Source organism: Drosophila santomea, chromosome 2L (genome assembly GCF_016746245.2).
Source record: "Drosophila santomea strain STO CAGO 1482 chromosome 2L, Prin_Dsan_1.1, whole genome shotgun sequence".
Lineage (NCBI taxonomy): Eukaryota > Metazoa > Arthropoda > Insecta > Diptera > Drosophilidae > Drosophila > Drosophila santomea.
The window spans coordinates 16,182,553-16,204,690 of record NC_053016.2 but is presented as its reverse complement, the minus strand read 5'-3'; the positions used below and the strand labels follow the sequence as shown (position 1 = coordinate 16,204,690).

The window sequence follows — 22,138 nt, the reverse complement described above, 5'->3', positions numbered from 1 at the left end:
GACCATATGTATATATTTTTGATCAGGATCAACGCCTTCAAACCGCCCAAAACTGCTACGCCCACACTTTTGAAAAATGTTTTGATATAGCGTTCTCTCATGTTTTTTATTAATACATTTGATATGTTTTGGGTTATGAAGGCTTGAATGTTGTATAGAATGACGTTAAATTTATTTATATTAATATTTCTAATCAATTTTGTTTTGCAATTAATTTTTCGGTGAATTTATTAACTTTAGGATCAATCCTGGGTTAAAGTAAATATGTATATTTCTTTTAATTTAAAAGCACGAGCAATGACGGAAGTTAGAAATCTTTAATTTGCTAGAAGCAGTTCTTAGGCTGCTCATCTGCCAGGTTTAATGTCATGGTCATTAAATCTGTCAAAAGGGCATTGACAGGACAGGATTAGAAATAATAATGGGAGAACAATAAACACAAATTTCTGGTTGGCATAGTGTCCTTTGAAGGCGTTTCGCAGATTTTCTTCGAGCGGAAGGACAGTGCATTTTAAAACCGTTCAGACTGAATACCCTTTTGAATTTGGATTTTCGTAGAAAAAGAGCGCACATTATTTCCACATGTGAAGCCAAATAATCTCGAATTAAATGTGGAAATTACAATGGCCTCATTAAACTCAGATGGGTAAAAGAAGCAACACTTTATAGTCGTTAATTAAATTATCGGCAAAAACACCGCCGCCGGATAAACGAAGTCAAAATATTTTGTAACCAGAGACGTGCCATCAATCTTGCCCAGACACGTGTGCGACGTCCTCCTCCGCCTGGCAACCCCAGAATCCGCATGATAATGGGGGTGGTGACGTCTGCGGAGTGTAACTACAGTATCAATAAACAAATCAAAGAGCTGCCGCCCTCCACCAGCGAGAAATCCACCCAGCCAGCCAGCCAGCCAGTCAGATAGCATCCATCCCTTGGGGGGGCAGCCTTGCGCATTCTCCGGGGTTGCCAGGCACCGCCCCGTTGCCAAGAGCGGCTCGATCCTGGCCACCGAAGCACTCATTACTCGGGACGCGACACGGCGCGTCTGAACCCAGAACTCCGAATCCAAGGAGGGGCAGGCCGCGTGTTGAACGCCGGAGGGAGAGGAACGCACGCGCCGACGCCGTCCATTAGACATGGCCATTAGCACCGAGCAGGCTTACCTGTCGGCGCGGATTACTGCTGCCATCCCACAATCCTGCCGACCCACAACCCACTGGCATTGTTGTGGTCAGCCAATGCTAATGGGCCCGCAGGCGTTGTCCTTGTCGGTGATTCTACAGGTACTGATCGGAAGGAAGGCGTGGGAATATCTAGCTCAAACATAAACATACATTAAACAAATGATTTCAGAAACAATGGCAATTCAATAAGGGGATTGCCAGAGTCCACTAAATTCGTAACTGTAGGTCTGTAAAATTTCCAATCTCGAAATAATTACGCCGCCGAGGGTAAATGCATTTGAAAATAATTTAATAGAATTTATTTTTAACAAAAATAAAATAACTAGGGGCTACAATTAAAAGTGTATAATTTATGCATGTATGTACGTAGGTATATATGTATATAATTTTTGCACGTTTCGATTTGATTTGCATTTTGGTTGGCCTCCCAACCGCACTAAACTAAAGCCTAGCTATTTACACAGATCGATGCCGTAGTCATTGTTCAAAGTGTTTTATCCAGGAGATTGTGCTGCAGCTCCAATTCTATATCCCTCTCTATTTCTGGCTGCGGAAATGCCAAGTTATGCGGAAAATGAGGGGCTATGATTGCATTTCGGTAATTGGCCAAAATACTGTCATGTTTGATGCCGCGCTTCCTCTAAGCCACTTTAGGCCAACTTCTTGAGTTGACTGATCCAATTGCCACTGCGGCTTGATATGGTTACCCGATAAGTTCTCAATCGGGTCGTAAACTGGAATTCCCTTGCCAAGCATTTGGAAGCTGAATATCGACTTAAGACAGCTTTTCAGCAATCGGGCGATATGTGAAGTTTAAGCTGCTATGCCGAAGGAGTCCGGCGATATTGCTAGGTTGCCATCCTCAAAAGTAGAAGCTCTCACACTGCTGCTGCTGCTGCTGCTGCTGCTGGCGCTGTCGCTGCTGCAGGGCAATGTGGCTGCTGCTGTTGCCGCTGACCCCGCCGCTGACCCCACCACTGCCACCGGCGGCAGCGGCCGCCTCCAACTAGAATCATAAGTGCTGGTACTCGCCCATGTCGTACATGGCGGTCATGGGCATGGCGCCCATCACGCTGTGCAGGTGCGAATAGGCCACGGCGGCGGTCAGCGGGGGCATTTGCATTTGGGCAGCGGCCGCCGCACTTACGCCCCCTCCGCTGCCACCGCCGCCCCCGCTGCTGCTCTTGGTGGCGACACTGGCGATGTTGCTGGCGGGATGTGGCTGGTGCGGATGGTGCTGCAGGCTCTGGTCGGCGGCGACGTGCTGCAGCTGCTGCTGATGCAGGCCGTTGTTGTTGCCGCTGCTGTTGCCGGGCGAGTGCTGCTGCTGCTGCTGTTGCGCACTCTGGCTGGGCAACATGCTGCCCTCCATCTCGGAGTCGCTGGAGGAGTCAAGGTGCTGCTTGTCCGTAGAGCCGCTGCAATGAAGATGGAGAGGTTGGTTGGTTAGTTACGTTGAGTTAGACTTATGAATTAATTTGCATATCACTTTGAGCATGTGATACTATAATTAGCATTAATGTACGAGTATCATGTTGAGAATTTCACGATATTTGCCCTGATCTTTGCCGCATTATAAGTTACAGGGCTTATCCATCAACCTTTTCCGCGCCTGCTGGAAACGTGACCCCTGGCATATGGTTTTTGGATGTCAGCATCGCTTACGCTAAAATGTGTCAATTGCTGCAACTAATTTAGTGCTGTCAACACACCCACGCACTGCACTGCATAATTTATTTATAAACAAATGAAAAATTACAAATGACAAATGACAGGGGCACAGCCATTGCAATTGAAACGAATTCCGGAAGGAAATCGTCTGCCTCTCGCGTTTCTATAAATGGTATCATGTTCGCCGTTGAGGTGTCGCCTCAGGGAATCCGAATGAGCATGCGAGGAAGCGGGAGGGTGGGGGACAGCATGCACTCCCTGGGGGCATTCGGATATGAAGCATCTGATTTCAGTCCACTTTCGAGGGGTTTGGATTCAAGTGGGTGCGAGTGCTGCACACACCCCCTTTCCATTTGAAGTAGCTGACTTTTATTGTTTGTGGCTGATTCCGTAAATGGCTTTCGAAACTCGAACGCCACTTTGAGGTTAATGTGACTCCTGCCCCGGGAGTGGGAGTGGAATCACCCAGTAATGGCTAATACCAAGCCATAACAAGAACGAAACCCGAGCAAATGTCAGTCCTCCTCTCCGCCGGCAATCATCGGCAAAGTGTTAATCTTGTCGCCAATTGCATGGCCGAGCACAATCAGTAATCGGTTATCAGCAGCCGCATCGCAAAACCAGTTTGCTGCGAAATTGATGACAGCCACGAGCAGCAGCAACAAACAACATGGGGCACCACCAGGAGTGGAGCTACCAAAGTCTGGATACCCTACTGGATATGCATGGCAGTGCTCCAGAGACTGCACATTTCAATATATACATGGATAATGGTACCTCTTCCATACCTGATAGTATATGTGATATACAATTATAACTAATAACATTAAATATATAATAATTCCCATATAAATGCAATGAAAAGATAAAGAGTCACTTAAGCACTAAGCACATGTTGAATTATAGGGATTATCGTTTTATAAATCCGTTGGGTCAGCGTAGCAAACCCTATCGAGGGTATGGAAAGGGTATTGAAGGGAAAACATTTAAGCGCACACTCGACAAATTTGCGATCTGGCGCAATGGGACGGAGACGGAGGGCAGGAGCGATCTGCTGCCCGCAAGATACACCTCCCAGCTATTTGCTGACTCCACTTCCCCAGCTGCCGCGGATTCCGATTCCCGATTTCTGATCTCTGATTCCTCATTCCCCAATCCCCATTCCCGATCCTCCATTCCGAGCGGGGGAGATGCAGTAGAAGGAGGAGGAGGAGGAGGAGGAGGAGGAGGAGCCCACATACGGCGCAGCTGTACGATATCGACAATCGTGTAATTGTAGATTGTATCCACCGAGTGGCAGCCACCAACGGCGATGGCATGTCATTACTTCTTGCAGCGTTTGCATGAACTTGAACTTGGTCCAGCGATCAGAGCCACGGCAGAGGAGGAGCCGAGGTGGCGGGCAAAAGACCATGTGACATTTGATGGACACCGCTCCCTACTTCCCAAATTTTCCAAAAACGAGTTCGCTCTGTGGACATTAAAGTAACGCTGCGTTTCGTTCCGTTCCGTTTGAGGCAAAAATCGATGGCCTAAGCACAGCAAACATGAGGAATGGCCCATCCCAGAGCGAAAAGTGGGGAGCAAACAAAAGGCAGCAGAAGCATATAAACAATGATATCGAATTACCAGAGTTTTCGTAGTTCTGCCCCCCATCTCCGCAGCTCACTGCAACACTTATTAACACATACAGACGGACAGCGCCCACTCTTGTGGCCATGCCCCATACCATCTCATCCTATGCCATCCACATTTCCAGTGATTGCATTATAAACACAAAAATGCCTCTGCGCGGTCCGCAGTTTGGTTTTCCTGGGCACGGGAACGGGAGCAGAGCGTCTCAAGGACAATTTCTGGGCCAGGAGTGAGTGTCCCATGAAGTTAATAACAAAATGGAACAGCAACCGCTGAGGAACAGCAGGTTTTGGATCCCCATCTACGTGTGTGGTCCCTTTGCAGGAAGGTTCTTCGGGCTTTTCTTTCCCGCACTTTGTCTCATTTCTTTTCTTTTCTTTTTTTTGGGGTCTGTGCCCAGTGAGGGGGAATTAATTTTTACTTGTTTGCCCAATTGATTTTTTGTAGCCGGACTCTGCTCTCGGCTTTAAGCAGATTCATTAGCTTGGTAATAATGCATGATCGGATTATGTTTAACTGGAATCGGTGGGATGGACCAGAAACGAGTTTGCCACGTGAGTGAGTCGTTCGCATTCCGAATCCATGTCTGCTCTATAATGCTATTTAACATTTTGGCAAGACATCTTTGCTATTGATCTCATGTAAATTGATTTGGGAAATAATAGAACGATAGGCCATGACAAGCCCAAGACTTTCACACGAATGAGTGGACTGAGGAGGACTGGGGCTTCCAAGGAATTCCATTGCTAATAAAAATTATAAGCCAATAAATCCTTAAAAAAACAAACAAGAGGCTCAGGCCCTGGAAGATCGCTGAGATCGCTGAGATCGGGATATAGGAAGATACGGGCAGATCGGGAGAATCGGAGGTATCGGAGGAATCGGGAGGATCGAGGGAGCTAAGGAACAGGTTGAGTTATCGCATTGCGCGATCGGTACACAAATCTCGGGACGTGTGCTCAGCAGGACACCCAACTAAACGGGCAACGGCGATCCATAAGTGGAATCTGAAAAGGTGTTGATCATAAATTATCATTTAATTTACGCATGTGTGTGGCTGTTGTTAATGTTCGTGGCGACCCGACCCTCTGACACTCAAAAACACTCACTACGTTCGGGAGGATGGTGAACGAGCCAGGTGGACTGGACTGAGTCCAGCTCAGCTCAACTGGGGCTTGGGGTTTTTCTCGGGTTTTTCTCCTCGTCTAGCCGACGTCTGGCTGGTTATTGTTGGGCATTGTCTACAACTATGTAAGATCCCAAAGATTAACCCAAAGTCCGAGCTCAGCGCTGTCATCGTTATAAGATATTTTATTATCGCTCCGCCGAAGAACCCAAAACTCGAAGGTGGAAAGTACGTAGCATGTGTGCCGTGTGGAGCATTTTATGCTGGCCGCGGATTGTTTTGACAGTTTCTTATAATTTTGTGGCCTTTTAATTGCCCAGCCCGAGGCGAATTGGTTGGTTCCTGAGGCGAGGTAATCGCGTCCCCAGCTCCCGCTGAGCAACCAAACATTCATGTAATCCCCAAGACTTTTAAGCACTTTGTGGCTTAGAGTCTTTCGTGGGAGTAACTAGAGGAAGACCCAGAAAACAATGGCTGAGGTCAAGACTAAGGAACACAAATATTTGTTAAGTTTTCCACTATTGTAACTAAGCCCAACTAAAGATATAACAAGGTAATAGTACTGGCTATATCCGCTAGCTAAATACGAAAGTTCGTTTACCTGAACACCTAAACTTTATCTTAATATATTGTGAATTACTGCCTGACAGAACTAATTTCAGTGCCCAAAGCTTTTAATAATGAAAATTAAATGAATGAATAATGTAATAAGGCAGCTCCTCATTTTGGGGAGCCTTTCATTCTTGTTTGCCCCAGATGAGATCTAATTATTGTCAAGAGAGTGTACAGAAGAACACTTGACACCCACTCCCGGAAAAGCGCATTGAGCGCTTGTCAGTGCGGATGGCAAGCGCCTCCGGGCGATTCCGTACCACCAGCCGGTCCATCATCACCAACAACATCATTATCAACGCCATCGGAGCACAGATCGGATGGAGAGGGAACGGGAATGGGAATGAGATTGGGAACGGGAACCGAGCTGGCGAACTGAGCACAAACACAAAGGCGGCGGGAAGAGAAGAAAAGAGTAGAGAAGAGAAGAGACCCTGCGACGGGCAAAAGCGCAAAATACATAATAATAAAAACAGAATGTACAGAATAAAACGAATAAAAATGAGTAACGTGCTGGCGGGGATTGGAGCGGGGTTGTCAGGGCGAACGAATAAAGAACACACGCACATTTTGTGGTAACCCGATACCCTGGCCAGCTACCCTCCAGCCAACCGTGGCATTCGACGAACGCAAAATGATGACGATGTCTGGGGGAGATGCGGATTCGCCGAGGAAGGGGCAGGGGAGTGGGATGGACTTGGGACTGGAACTGGAAGTGGAACTCGGACTGGGTCGCCTCGGTGGTGAGTATATACATACATGTGTGCATACATAGTTGAGGAGCAGGGATGGGAAGGGGAACCTCGTCTGGAACTGGGACTGTGTGCAAGAGAGTGAAGAAGAACGCTTGAGGTACTGAATTCCCGGAGAAATGGCTCATAATGCCAGGCAGATCAATCAAATCCAGCTGAAATGCTGAAATGGCCCCCTGAATTCCTCTTTCATAATAGGGATTCCTTGAAACAGCAAAAGAGCATCTTTGTCTCCGGTTAGATATTAAAGAAATCCACTGGTTTAAGGATCATTGTTCTTCTAGGCTGTTTGGGAAATAGGATGATATTTTTCACGCCTTTTAGCTTGATTTATATTAAATTTAAGTTAAGGTTTAAAGCAAAGTTGAAACATTGAAACAATTCTATTTATAAAAGAGAAAAACTTAGCTCATTACTCGGATACTTGTGCAACCGAAAATCCAGAATGTTATTGTAAAAGTTGCTGTGTGATAGTTGAAAATATCGAATTACGACTAGATTGTTTGGGTTAATTCTTTAAAACTTTTCACCCAACACACCGTATTAAACAATGCGACGGAAACCCGATATTGTTATTGGCCGGACTTTGTTCAAGCACTCAGTTACCCGTGACTTTCTACTCAATTCAAAATTTACAAAATCTTCCGTACAAAATATGCACAAGACGTGGAATAAGGCGTTCCACAAGCGCAAACTGGTAAGCTTAGTGCGTTCTACTGAATCAGCATCCGGAAAATATCCCCAATCTTTTCAGTGGAAGAGCGTATCCAAGCCTGGAAAGCTGGTGTACTACATGCAGCCGCTGGTTGAGCACTTGTTCGACACCTGGATGCAACCACTGCCCTTTCCGACGCTGCTCAAGATCCTCTACAGCTGCGTTCTGATCTTTTTCATAATGCTCCCGATGCTATATCCACTGCTCGTCCTGCTCTCCTACTACGGCATATTCCAGTACGCGGCGCAGGAGCACTTTGGACTGGAGACGCCCGAGAAATGGGACCTCCTGGGCGCCGCCAGCAAGCTGTGGAACTTCGAGGTGACCAACAGGAAGTACCTCCTGTTCGTGACCATGTACATCGATAGATACCGCGTCGTTCTAACCGCCATATCTTCGACAGTCGACTATATGCGCATGGCTCTGTGCTTCGTCTTCAGCTGAGTTGGTTGGAGTTGGTTTACTAACTGTCTTTGGAGAAAATCATTTTTCGGCATTTATGAGGAACTGTTTCAGAAACAACTGCTCTCCATACGATGAACTTATCCAATTAAAAGTTGATCCTGGTGTGCATTTTTGAAACTAATTCGCCGAGGATGTGGATATAGGATGGATCATCTATGATCATGGTCCCATCTACCTAGACTTTGAGCAATCTGTCCGCCATTCTCTGCTGGCCCTGCGAAGGTAGTGCCTATGCAAACAGTAACCACTTTGGCAGTTGCTGGGCCGTTCAAAGTGCCGCTTTGGATTCAGATTTGGCGCCGTTGTGGTTTGCTGGCTGCCACAAAGCTGCATGGAACATAGATACACACCCTCGTGCAAAAGTAAAAAACAGAAACGAAAAGAGTGGAGAGGAGTGGAGGGGAGGAAAACAATATGAAAAAGTTAAAGTAGCAGCACACTGAGTTGCTCATCGAGGCAACAGCCATAAACATATATCAGGTTACCTCTAGGAGGAGCAGGAGGTAGCTACGCAGTCCATAGTATGGCAAACTATAGCAGAGAACGGACGTGTATCTGTGAGATACTTTTGACGACTGGCGGTGCTTGGGTGTATGTGGTTGTATGGGTGTATATAAGAGTGTGTGTTAGTGTGCCTTGCGGTTGCCACGGCATCCAATTCATAATATTTTTAGCATTATTTCTGTTTTTTATTTTTTATTTCCATTTTTATTACGACAATTTCTCGCTTTTCGCCTGCCGTTCGTGAGGCGAAACTCGGCGTAAGTGATATACCATTTAGCATAATGGAACTATCCTGGCGCGAGTTTGGAACTTTTTTGCCAATTTGAGCTCGCTAATGATGGTCGCACCCAACTGGAATCGCTAGAAAGGAGGACCGTCACTTTAGATATCCCGTTTTCGCTCTCTATGCTGTTTGCTCTTCACATGACTTCCAGCCGGATCGCAGGACAAACAAAAGGATGCTCGTCGGCCAAAGGATGTTTAATATTTGAGAAACTAACTCTTATCGGTCGAGGATCTACGCCATCCCTCTGCCTCTGCCTCTGCCGCTGCCTCAAAGTGGAAACATCCGAAAGGAGTGGCTCAACTGTTCGAAACTATTTGCTTAAGCGGAAATGCAGATGTTCAGGAAAATCGGGTGGCGGAAGGGAAGCGAAAGGACTGGGGGATTTTAATTAGTGACGAGGCCTGCGAGACATATGCCGGAGATATGCGTGTACCGAAAGCAAACATCAACAAATCAAATAAAAATAAAATAAATATATAGGATCATTTTGAAATCTGGAACAACATGTTAATGACTTTGTCAGCGACTCTTTCTTTCTTTTCTCTCCCTCCGCATTTTACCACATCGTGTGCCAGTTGCGTGTTGTCCTTGGCACTAATTAGCCTGCCCCCCCACTGCCCACCCAACCCCGCCCACTTGGCGACCTTGAAAGTAAATGCCGTCAGCTTTTGTAATTGAAATTTTAAATGCAAATTAATATATTATATGGTGCGGTGCCTTGCACGCGTTGACACTTGTCACATGTATCGCAAATAGAGCATAAGTATATGCCGTATACCGCTGATATAAGCAATCTAGATATACATATCTATCTTCGGAATATACCCCAAAAATATCTCAGCTGCCCAGTAAATCAGATGGCAATCAGTTTAGATCTGTAGTAATTAGTGTTTAGTGCAACTCACTCTTTATGTTCGGCAGCTCGATCTCTTTGTCGTCGGTTCTTGAACCAATTGGAAACCTGTAAAGGCACAGAAATAGCTTAGATACATTCGTAAACACTCTCAGTTCTGCCCCATGATTAATGGTTTGCAATTAACATGTGGAAGACGGCATATGCGAGGAATTTCAATTGAAATTTGTCAAAAGATGCGTTTGACATTTATATTTCACTTGTGCCGTCGTTTGCATCTCTGTTCTTGGCACCGCCTTCGCTTCGACTCACCTGCGTGGTGGTCAGTCCTGTGGCCTCGGCCAGATCGCGTTTCTCCCGCGGCGATGGATACGGATTGTGCGAGTACCAGTCCCTCAGTACCGAGCGGGATTTTTCCTACGGATGAAATGAGGTAACTTTAACTAATACGCTTGGGTAATAAAGCACGTCCTGTAGAGTTGAACTCACTCTAAAATGCATAAGTGCAGTTAAATGCTGTCTAATATATCAAATTGCTTGGTAACTAATTTATATAAATAGTTAAATAGCACTGTCAGCATAAGGTTGATTATATACATATATCTGTAGCTAATATAAACATATATAAAAACGGACAAACTTAAACTCAAGAACCTTTCCAAACAACGATTTTTTTAGAATAAAGCCTCAAGAAGTTTGTTGTTTAGAAAACTCTTATTATTTTTAGCAGAGAGCAAGCAGTAAAAGGGTATTCCGTTTTCTACTTGAATGTATCATTCCTTGTTTCTATATACTTGTAAATTGCATCAAAATCGGATGATTCGTGGGGCGTATCTAGGACTCATCCCACATTTGCGCAATCTACTTGAAGCAACTGAAAGCCCGCCGGAGAGCAAACAAAACGAATCCCGGCCAGGATGTGCCTCCGATAAGCCCGAAGGCGTTACCCCAGCGGATTCAGGCAGTTTGCAGTCCATGCAATCAGCCAGGCGAACGAACGGGCATTTGTACGATTTCCGCGCTTGCCACAATTAAAATGGAAAGCGGCCAGGACGACTTGGACCTGGAACCTGGGACCTGGCACCTGGGTTATGGGTACCCCGAACTCACCTTAAAACAGTAGCTCGTCTCCTCGCCATCCCAGATGGTGCGGGGCAATGGAAATTTACGGCGAACACGATATTTGCCAACAGCACCCAAGGGTCTTCCGCGCAGTTTTTCGGCTTCCACATAATGCGCTACAGTCGTGGAGATGGAATTGAAGGGAAGGGAAGTCAGTTTGGTTGCGTTTCTGGCCCCAAACTTTTGGGGTTAGGCTGGGGAGCTGGAGTTGGAGTTGGAGGCTCACCTTTCAACCACAGGGCCTGGAGCTTGGCGTGATTCTGGGCCGAGAAGTGGTGATGCTCGAGCAGGCGGTACAGCTCCTTGTACTGTCCCCGGTGGAATGCGACGACCGCCTTGGCCTTCAGCACGGACTCGTTCAGCTGCAGCTTATCACATTGTGGCAGCGACCAGAGGAAGCGGCCCAGTCTTTCGATGTTGCCCGCCTGCTGCAGAACCTGTTGGTGTCCGGGGATAAGTATTTATTTTATTGTTCTCTAAATATTTCACTAAGCTGCCTAAATAATAAATGAAGTTATCCACCTAAACATTGCATCTTTCACTTTCTCGATTTCGATTCATTTAAGCATAAATTCTACTTAATTTAACCTGTTCTATAAAGTTCTCTAAATATTTCACTAAGCTGCCTATTATTCAATGAAGTTATCACATCCACCTGATCATTGCTACTTTCACTTTCTCGAATCCGATTCATTTAAGCATAAATTCTACTTAATTTAACCTATTCTATAAAGTTCTCCAAATATTTCACAAAGCTGCCTATTATTCAATGAAGTTATTCATTGCTACTTTCACTTTCTCGAATCCGATTCATTTAAGCATAGTAGAATTTAACCTATTCTATAATATTCTCTAAATATCTCACTAAATTTAATGAAGTTAATTGATCTTTGCTTCTTTTTTTTTAATCATATGCATTTGTTTACCTCGCAGACGCACGCCACCTGCTCCTGGGTGAAGCCGAAGCTGGGCAGATTCTCCCTGCCGCCGGAGCCTCCACCACTGACCACTCCGCCTCCGCCTCCGCTACCGCTGCCGCTGTTCAGGTGGAGGCCACCGCCTGCTCCGCCGCCGTTGTGCGCCATTATGTCAAGGGTGCTGCTGCTGTTGTTGTTGTTGTTGCTGGTGTTATTGTTGTTGTTGTTGTTGTTGTGCAGGACCACCGATCCGGTGAGACCAGTGGGACTATAAGGAGGCGTGTGACGGGCGGTGAGAACGGCAGCCGCATTGGCCGCGGCCAAATCGTAGAAATCTGTGGCGGGATGCTGTAACATTTTGTGCGGAAATAGGATATCCGGATGGATAGTGATTGGCTGATTTCAAGGTGTCCTTGAAATAAGTTACAGAAGGAGTCGATCTAGTGAGTTGTGTAACCTAAACTAGTAGTTGCTAAATTCTTTGGTGTTTTGAGCTCTGTAATGATACAAATAATAAAAAATCACAAGTTTAGCTTTGCATATTGAAAATAACATTTGGAAAATCAAAAATTATACATCATAGTTGTCAAAGATAATGTTTTGAAACATATACTATATAAATAATCTTTTTAGTGTTGGGTGTTAACCAACAAATCGCATGATTGCAGCACGCAATTTTTGAGGAAACTCACGCCACAATCATCGAAGTAATTAGCGCCCTTGTTTTCATCTTTTTATTACCCCTCTCGATTAATATTTAAACATTTAAACAGCTCTCTAATTGAGACACATAAAGCTGTGAAAATTACCATTGAATGGCAAATGATTCGAGCAAATGCCAAACAAAACAAGCGTGTCTGCATGGGTTTCCTCCCATATTCATAAGCAGTTTGCTCAACAGAAATAAAAAGCTAAATCTAAATCCAAATCGGAATCGAAATTGAAATCAAAACAGTACGGAACCTCGATCCGACCCCATGTTGTCAAACATGATTAACCGAGTCTCGGCGCAATTACATATTAATGCCGCATATTTCGATGTTCGATGTTCGATTATCGGAAATATGGCTGGCCATAGCCATTGGGTAGCTCTCTAACCTGTCCGCACCCGACCAAGAGATCTCTTACGAAAATAAACTCTTTACACAATATACTCGTAGTACGTGTATATGGGGCGCATGGTGTTTCGGTCGGTATTCCTCCGATTTCACATTTCCCATTTCCCATTTCACATTTCACATTTCTGTGTATTCGGTTCTAAGAATATTTCTAAAATTACCTAGCGGCGGCGACGACGACTGCTGCTCCGCTGCCTTCGCGCGGGAGCGAGCGAGAGGCCAGAACGTATCCCCCAGATAGAATAACCGTCTATAGATGTTTTCATATTTCAAAACATTGCAATCGATCCAGATATATATGTATATATAGCCACGGATATCTGTGTATCTGGTATCCCGAAGCTAAAGCTAAAGCTAAGGCTGAAGCTAAAGCTAAAGCTAAAGCTAAACCCCCCGATCGGACTATATGCGCACAGACTCTCGTGTATCGAGTCGAGATATTCTTGGATTTGCTTTCGGTTTCAGTTCTCGTGTGTGTGCTTGTCGGATTATATACGAGTATACAAAAACAAGAAACAAGAATATAGAGATACGTTCTGGCTGCCGCTGTAACGAAAATACCATCGCCAAGTTGGCTGCTCTTGAGTCATCGGCCTAGGCCAGATCCCCCGCAGCCGCCTCCTCGAAGATTTCCATCGCATCGCATCGCATCGCATCGATTCGATTTCTTCAGAGTCTTCAGCTTGCTGGGATTCTTCATTCTCCGCTGCTTGTATTTTCGTTGGCCTGTTTCATGTTTGACGCAAGTAAACAAGCAAAATGCGAACGTGAAACGCAATACGCGATAAATTTTCAATCTGTTTTGGCCAGCAGTCTCCAGCACAAGTGGCTAATATTCGACGGAACCCAATGCATCTCCCATAATGGTGGGCACAATGCTCAGCTATTAGACGCGATTTCTGGCCTCCTCAACCACATTGGATCACTACGAACTATAAGCATACCAAGGTTTATGGCCCTGTACCGTTGCACCATCCGAATTCAAAGTCCCTGCCCCAAAACGAAGAACACCAGCAGCTACGACAGCAGCGGCCTTTGAGAGATATTGTATCTGATATCGGGGCCCTATCTTTTGGCTGCCTCTTCAGTTCGCCTTGTGGGAGATCTCTTATCGCCGTGGTCAGGCTGTAGCTGTAGCTGTAGCTGCCTGACTTTTGTGGCATTCGAATAAAATTAATTTAATTTATTTTACAAGTTCTGTAATTTATTTCCAGAGGTGCTTTATCTATTGGTTTCTGTTTCTGTTTCTGTTTCTGTTGCTGTTTCTGTTCTCCATTCCCCCGTGTTTCTTCTGACTTTTATAAGATTTTAATTTGAGTGTCGCTGTGCCAGTGGGGGAATCTCTGGAAATCGGAAAGCGGTCACCTAACTCTCTATTGGGTTGTTAATCAAATTGAATTGTTACAGCTGCAGCGGCTGCAAGCGTTCGCCTAATTAGTTTGTAATCAAAGTCAGCTTACGATAGACTTGTTGATGCACTGGGTTCACTTTGAAGGGCAGCTCCCAACACGCTTTCCGAGGCAGTGCACTCCGGTAACTCTGCAGGTGGAGTGTTCCTCAGTTCGAGGAACCGCCAGCTCAACTTGGATGGCAACCCAACGCAATCCGAAAGCAGCGCGCCTGTTTCTCGTGGCTAACACCGAAATCATCTGCTCCGGCGTCTGTGTTTATACATTGTAATCGAATGGGACTGGGATTGGGATTGGGACTGGAACTGGCACTGGGACTGGGACTGGGAAGCAGTGTGCCAAGCAACCTGTTGTGGGCCAGCCCCCGTTCCGGGTAATTCGAACGGCTTTCTGGCCGCTGGGCGGGATTAGTAAGCAGTACGGCCAAACTGCCGAGACAATCGCTATCCGCCAGATACTATTTTTAACATTTTCCGTTTAATTGCCGCGTGAGGGAGCTACGTACAAAAAAATTGCATAGAGCGCGGCGCAATGAATGAAATTTGTCAATTTAATGGGTTGCACACATGTGTCTCTGCCTCCGCAGCCGAATGTATCTCATGTATCTGATGTATCTGCATTTTGGTTGCTTTTCGCCTTGCTGCGCCGCATTACCCAGACTTTGAATGAAACTGAAGTGCAATGGTCGAAAGTCCCGATGGGTGGGGAACCCGTTCCCAAATTACGGCGTATTCTGCACGCCGGTGCGTAAAATGATCAAAGCCGCTGCGGCCAAACTGCGTATCTGCATCTGTTTGCCCAAGTCCCGAATCTCGGCGAATCTCGGCGAATGGAATGCGTAAATTTGTCAATTTGGCCACTTCCGAGATGAAGTCCACATTGCCGGTCTTGGATCTTGAAGATCCGAAATAGGCACCCAGAACCGTACGCAACATCTGCTCCCATCTCCGCACTCAATTAATCATTCCACTTCTGACGACAAACACGCGCTGGCCAATTCGTTTAAACGTTTCCAATCCTCCGAATATCACAGATATCGTATTCAGCCGAGCAAAAATCGGTCAGTCGCTATAGTTAATAATTTCATAAATTTCTGTCGAAAATCGAAATGATAAAGCCAAATGGTTTCATAAATAAACACTGTCTGCGTTGGTTTCAAGTTCGAAACTGTTGCGACAGCTGGAAACGACTTTTTTTTTCGGCTCAAATCTATCTCATACTTTTCTTTTGATTAATAAATACATCTGAGGTGGGTGGGCCTTTGAGTTGCCAAATTGGAAATGTTAAAAACGGCAATTGAGAGGCGAATAAAACAACGGAATTTTGCTATTGGTGTGTAAGCATGTTTCCATTCCAAATATAAAGAAACATGCAATTAACATGCTATTTCCTTCCATTCGTTTCCTCAGAGTTGGTTCTTAAGTGCCTCGAGTTGGTTTTCCGATGGCTTTTGGCCATTTGGAATTCGCCAAAAAGCTAAATGCATTTTGGCTTTCAGCTCTCCCATTGAAATGGCCAAAAGTTGTGAATCTATTGACTTCTGTGATAGATTGATCCAATATATGAACTGCATTAAAGCATCTTTAAAATAATTCCTCAAAGTAAATGGCAAATATTTTGAAACCTACTCAGAGGATTTGAAAAATGTTAAGCTTTTCAAATTCAGAATAGCACTTTGCTGAGATCGTTTAAAATTATTCGGGCTTTAATTAAATATTTCATAAGAACATATGTTGAAAAACTTATGTTTAGTTATTGGTAAAAATATTTAAATACAAAAAAAAGAAAAAACAAATTTTTAAACACTTGTTTCTAAAATTTATATGTATAATTAAAACAAAAATACTTATTGTATGTATTTGTAATTGTCCCGACATTTTTTCTCGTTTTTGTTTGAATTATACCAATTTAAAAACAGTTCGGAAATAACCAAATTATAATCTCGTTTGCATTGCTGCTATTTGAGCCCTAATAAGAAAGGTTTAATGATATTAAAATACCCTGCATTGGAAAAGAATCGCCAATATAACATGTGTTTTTGTTAATGTGAAAGATTATCTTAACTACTTATGTATATTTTATGCCATGGGTTCTAGTTTTCAACAGTAAACTGTTGCCGTCGGCAGGCAGAAAATTGAAACTGGGTGCTCACCTGTATTTTGATTATTTATTGTTGATACGTATCCGAGTTTGTTAGTTTTTGTTTGTTACTTTTTACTTTTTGTTTGGGTGTGAGCTCAGTTGCTATGCTCTCTGATTTAAATTGTGCTATATCCGCAGTGTTAGAGGTGGCCAAGAAGGCGGTGATTCTGGCCGTGCGACTTTTCCTTGATGTGCATTTTTTCAAGCTCTTCAAATCGAAGCCATGTGCTCACTCACGCACACACACTTACTCGCGATCACACTGGGCACTAACACAAGCTTGCTGTCGAATATTGCTCATACGCACCGTGCAAACACACGTGTTGCAAATTACTTTTCGCGAAAACTTTCGCCGTCCTGCGACTTGTGACTTGGACAAATTGGGCGGCAAAGCTGCGACGACAGCAGTGAAGCAGTGCCAACCAAAAATGGTCGACCGCGGATTGATTTGCTTAATTTTCACCGCTTTTTTCTCGCTTCTTGTGCGTTTACTTGGCGCGATACATATGTGTTCATTCAGGAAACTCGAAAATTAAATATAACTTTGTGCGCGGGACGTCGAAACACCGCCGGATCCGGCCTGGATTACTGAGCGAGCGACGTGGGGAGATCGGACAGCGAACCGCACGCGACGGAATCTCGAAAACAACTGAGAACTCTCCGGTTCTCCAACCGCCTCGTACCGAAAACGCCCGAGACAAAACACAGAAAATGGTTGGTGCCGCTGTCGGTGTGCGTGCGCCAAAACGAGATGTCCGACTGGTCGTGCAAGTGTGTGAGTGAGCTAGCACCAAGGGTGAATCGCACAGTGGGGTGGATCGCTGCATTATCGAATCTAAAATAAATGAATCTTTAGTGAAATCATAAGGTGCGCAATCAAAGATCAGATAATTATTGCATTAGTGTCCCGCTTTAGTTGTTTTAAAAGTGCTGTCTTTATTATTTTAAATTCTAATAAGTTCGTTATAAGACTGTAATTTTTAGCATACATATAAATTAAGAAATTATACAATTATAAAGAATTGGAAAAATATTTTCATATATAAAAATAAAAGTTGGTCCACCTACACTGTGGCATTAGTTTATGAATTTGTCCCACTGTGCGATGTGACAGTTTGAGAGCCACAGTGAAAGGGGCAGCGTGCGAAAGAGCGAGAGCGCGCATAAACAGGTTGCCCGAAAGAACGCCCCCTCGGCTTACCTGTTCGCTCACACAGACGCACGCACACACACAGAGATGCCCTCACGCATACTGGCACACTGGAGCAACAACAACTCGCTGATTGGTCAGTGGTTCGCTTCCCAGCGAAAAGGCATGCGCATTGGGCGCCATATTGAAAGGCGCAAATCGGAGGTGAACCCAACTGCATCGCTACTTCTCCCCAGGAACTCTTCAACCTGGCTAAAAGGATGCCCTGCCCGATGCAATAGCTGCCATCCTGTACTCCCACTTGGCTTTCTCACCGCAATTGTTCCTCGCATCTCTCGTATAATTGCAATTACTGGCCTTTTCTCTTCGAGAATTCCGCAGAACGCGCTTCCTCATGCACTCCACACCTTTAGGTTAAATAAGCCTATTGGTCTTTTAACATTATTGCAGCTTGACTTGTTGTATTTAATGATTGCGAAGAAGATAAAGTAATTATGAGGTAATTTAAGTCAACTTATTATGTTAATGATTTACCTATACGAGACAGTGCTAAGAGGGGTTCAGAATCTCTTAGTAACTTTATTAATACAAAAGGTGGAATAGCATTTTACAGAGTACTAAACTGCCAAGTAAAATTTTTAGATTGTTATAGATATACAACTAAAAATACACAAATTAATTAATGTTTCAGTGTTTGAATAATAATTCCCGAGATAAAGAAATTGTATTATTTTCAGCACTTCTCTATGAAAAATGTGTCCCATTTATCGGTAGCTGGATCTCAGCGTGTGCCATGAAAATCGCATGGACGACCACACAAAGTGCAATTCGGAAACGGAGCTGGGACATTTGATTGAAACTCCACAAAAATGATGATGGACTAATGGGGAGTCGGACTGGCGCACCTAATCAAGATCGGCAACTGCCCACACAGATCCCAACTGAAGATTCTACCCGCTGGAGATTTCAGTATCGTTTACAGAGATAGATAAAGTTTTGGCGCCAGGCCTCGACAGTCACCAAATAACCAAAATAAGTGTTAAAAAACTAGGAAATCGTAAAATTTACATAATAACAGATCATATTTCAATCGAATTAGAAAGACAGACGGCAACGACAACAGTTGGGAATGCCAGAGGGACCAGAAAACACGTAAAGATGACCATAAAACAAAGTTGGTGGATGGAGGCAGCGATACGGGGTCCCACAAAATGTTAATGAAAAAGTGCGATAAAAATCTTGTCCAACATGAATGAGAAAAACGACGAGGCAACAAACCCAACAATGCAGCGATCAACACCACGTTCTGCGGTCCAAGATGACCCCCACCCCACCTCTCCGGAGAAAGGGATGGAGAAAGTCATCTGTTTGATGGGGGCCCCGAGTATCCGAATGCCTCGTCCTCCATTATTGGTGTTAAGAATGAAGACAATAACGAGGCTGGCACACGCTCCCCTAAACTCTTCGCCGGACACCTGCTGTGCGGGACAAACAATGAGCCTCCTCCTCCGGCGATCCCTCCACTTTTTCTCCACCGGACCCGGTGGTGCCCCTCACTCCAGACTCCAAACTCCAGGCGCCCGAGGAGCCGGTCTGGGTTATGGCCCCTTATTAGAAATATGGTAAACAAACAGGCATGATCGCGCCGGATCGTGCGCACATTGTTAATCATCTGGAACTGGCCATAAAGCAGGCTCCACTGGCCGTTATTAATTCGGTTGAAATTATTATTAATTTTTCGCCATTAATATCAGCGCTGCGTGAACCTAACCCCTTTTGTGGTACGTGTGGGTAATTAGCTTTCAGTTCGCCGGGATTAGTTGCTCATTTGCTGGGCTTATCATAAATTTGTGGCGATGATGTTCTTCACTATACGGAATCTACACCCTATGTATACATAGGCTTCATACCTAAAGACAGTTACAATATATTACATATTTTTTGTTTGCTTTATATAAAAACCAACCGTAAAAAACAAGATTTTACGTTCCATTTTTCGTGATCATCCTGAAATAAAATATAGCATAACAAGTTCGTTAAAAAAGCCCAATGTGACAAGGTTCATTTCTATAAAAATCACGGGATATCCTTTGTAAATGTTAAGGGGTGTTTACATGTGAGCCTAAACTAGGAACCTAAACTAGGAACGACGATGTGATTGGGATGATTTTGATTTCCGATCATCAATGCAACTCTCTTTTTTAATACATTAGTTTTTATAAAATTATTACTTTCCAATATTTTTTGTATTTATGTATTTATATACCCGTTACTCGTAGAGTAAAAGGGTATACCAGATTCGTTGAAAGGTATGTAACAGGCAGAAGGAAGCGTTTCCGACCACTTTAAGTATATATATTCTTGATCGGGATCAATAGCCGAGTCGATCTGGCCATGTCCATCCGTCAGTCCGTTTATCTGTCTGTCCGTCCGTCTGTCCGTCCGAGATCTCAGCGTTCTTTGTTGGTATAAATATAATAAGAATCAAGTATTTTCATTTTATAAAAACATACAAATTTGTCATTAACTGCGCTTATATTTTGACCATTTTTTTTTTTTAGTAATTTTAACGTTTTGACTTATATTATATAATGTTCATGATGTGTACTATAGCGCTTATTACTCACTTAAAATAAACTTAAGCTACTATTTTTAAAGCATTTTAAATTTATTTTCGAAACATCAAGTGTAAGGAATATTTTATATATAAGGTGGTAATGACTATACATGACTTTTTTACATCTTTAAGAGCTGCGTCCCTGGAAACAAACAAGCAATACTGTTCAGGTCAATGCGAAACCGGAACTACTATCAGCACTCTGATACCCTTTCCAAATGTTGTGTTTGTTAGAACCAGCATGCATTGACCCCATCAAACTAAAACGTTCCGCGTACAAGAGGACTCCTTGCTGCTACTCCTTGCCACCACATCCAGCGGAAATTTAAAAGTACTCTCACGCGTCCCATGGCGATCCCAGGGCAATCTCCTTCCGATAATTGGCCGCCAATTCAATTACGGACTTACATTCACTCGCTGTCGCCTTCGCGGTCGCCGGTGGGCGGGGGAATGGCCACATGCAATTGCCTTGTAATTTGCCACAATTATTCATATTAAAAATGAGTTAAGCGTCGCCTCGGGTGCCAGGTGAAGAGGGAGGGAGGGGAGAGGGGGAGAGAAGGAAGAGGCCGACAAGTAAGTAATTTTCACGCGTAGGTAACTTTAAACGATCCCAGTTCGGGGATCCGAAGGGCCGGGGACGGCGGATAATAATCGCTGCCACATAAATATTACAAGCATCTGACAACTGAAAATTATCTCCTTCACTCACGAGCCATTTAAATCAATTTTACACTTCGGATTTCACAGGCGGTCGATCTGGATACGGAGGACACGATACCAACTCCTGCCTTCCCCCCAGGTGCCCTCCCGCTCTCCTTCCCCTCTACTTTTTGCACTGGCCTGCAAGCTGGAAATTGAAATTTATTGAAAAAATGATGACAAACGAACGAAAATAAGCGAATGCAGCAGCTGCAAGGTGGTCCCGGGGGTGTGACGTGAGAAGCCAGGCCAGCGCACTGCGGATACATATGTTTGTGGTCGAGATAGGTGCTGATTAGGGTTGCCAAGTCGTCCCAAACCACGACAACCATCGGAGTCATTTGTTAAGTGAAGCATTCCACATGCACGTAGATAGTTTATAATATTTCTGTTTACGCAAGGGAAATTCATCAAAAACATATTTCTATCAAATCATATGAGGCTATTTTGATCCTTACAGCTTAGACTCGAATTCGTATCTGATTTGTCAATATCGTGTTATCTTTCGTGATGGAGTTGATGTTTTAGAATTGGTTTCTGAATATTATGTTAGAATTTATATGACTGAAAGTTTCTAAATAGAGAGATGTCTTATAAAGACACTTTGTTCGCATAAATAAAACGGGTTAAATATAACCTCTATCTCACAAATATTAAACAATTTGGTTTAAACTAAACCAAAGTCATTTAAATTGTGATGACCTGATTTATTTTATATTATACCCAACATATATAATTTGAATTATTTCCCAGTAAAACGACTATCTGCGCATAGTACAACATAGTATGAATAGTACTTTGAAGCTAATGGTGATCTGTTTTCCAGTGTTAATGATCATATGGTTTCGTATTCATTAGACAAACGACAACAGCCAACACAAGTCGCATTTGGAAAACGTTTTATTGAGAAGCCATAGCAAATGAATTTTACACAAAGTTTTTGCCAGATTTTAAAAATTTTAATGTAGAATATTGCGATCCTAAGCTCCTCGCTTCTGGCCCAGAATTCAGCTGGGCTCGACAACTCTGGGCATGCTTCACATTTCACTGGGGTGTCATAACGTCGGCCAACCCGCCCCTCTGGACCCCTCTTCCCCTCACCAAGTGGGGCTCTGTGCAAAAGCGTTTAAACCAACAATTACGCGAGCATAAATC

At 44.1% G+C, this 22,138-nt stretch overlaps 2 protein-coding genes across 3 annotated transcripts; one reads left to right on the top strand and one right to left on the bottom strand.

The window, feature by feature from the left end:
• Positions 1-1,494: 1,494 nt before the first annotated feature.
• On the bottom strand, positions 1,495-17,162 carry LOC120446305 (protein sine oculis). The gene is made up of 7 exons (XM_039627254.1): positions 16,525-17,162; positions 11,855-12,341; positions 11,155-11,365; positions 10,917-11,044; positions 10,119-10,223; positions 9,859-9,914; positions 1,495-2,605 (listed from the first exon to the last, which is right to left on the bottom strand). The coding sequence occupies exons 2-7, from the start codon at positions 12,200-12,202 to the stop codon at positions 2,200-2,202; spliced, it is 1,254 nt and encodes a 417-aa protein (XP_039483188.1). The 5' UTR covers positions 12,203-12,341; positions 16,525-17,162; the 3' UTR covers positions 1,495-2,199.
• Positions 7,527-8,284, top strand: LOC120446662. 2 transcript variants are annotated; one of them, XM_039627862.1, is made up of 3 exons: positions 7,527-7,680; positions 7,738-8,042; positions 8,102-8,284. In XM_039627862.1, the coding sequence occupies exons 1-3, from the start codon at positions 7,534-7,536 to the stop codon at positions 8,163-8,165; spliced, it is 516 nt and encodes a 171-aa protein (XP_039483796.1). In that variant the 5' UTR covers positions 7,527-7,533; the 3' UTR covers positions 8,166-8,284. The 2 variants fall into 2 exon arrangements, with proteins under 2 accessions (XP_039483796.1, XP_039483711.1); XM_039627777.2 differs by having other exon boundaries at positions 7,528-7,680; positions 7,738-8,284.
• Positions 17,163-22,138: the final 4,976 nt, after the last annotated feature.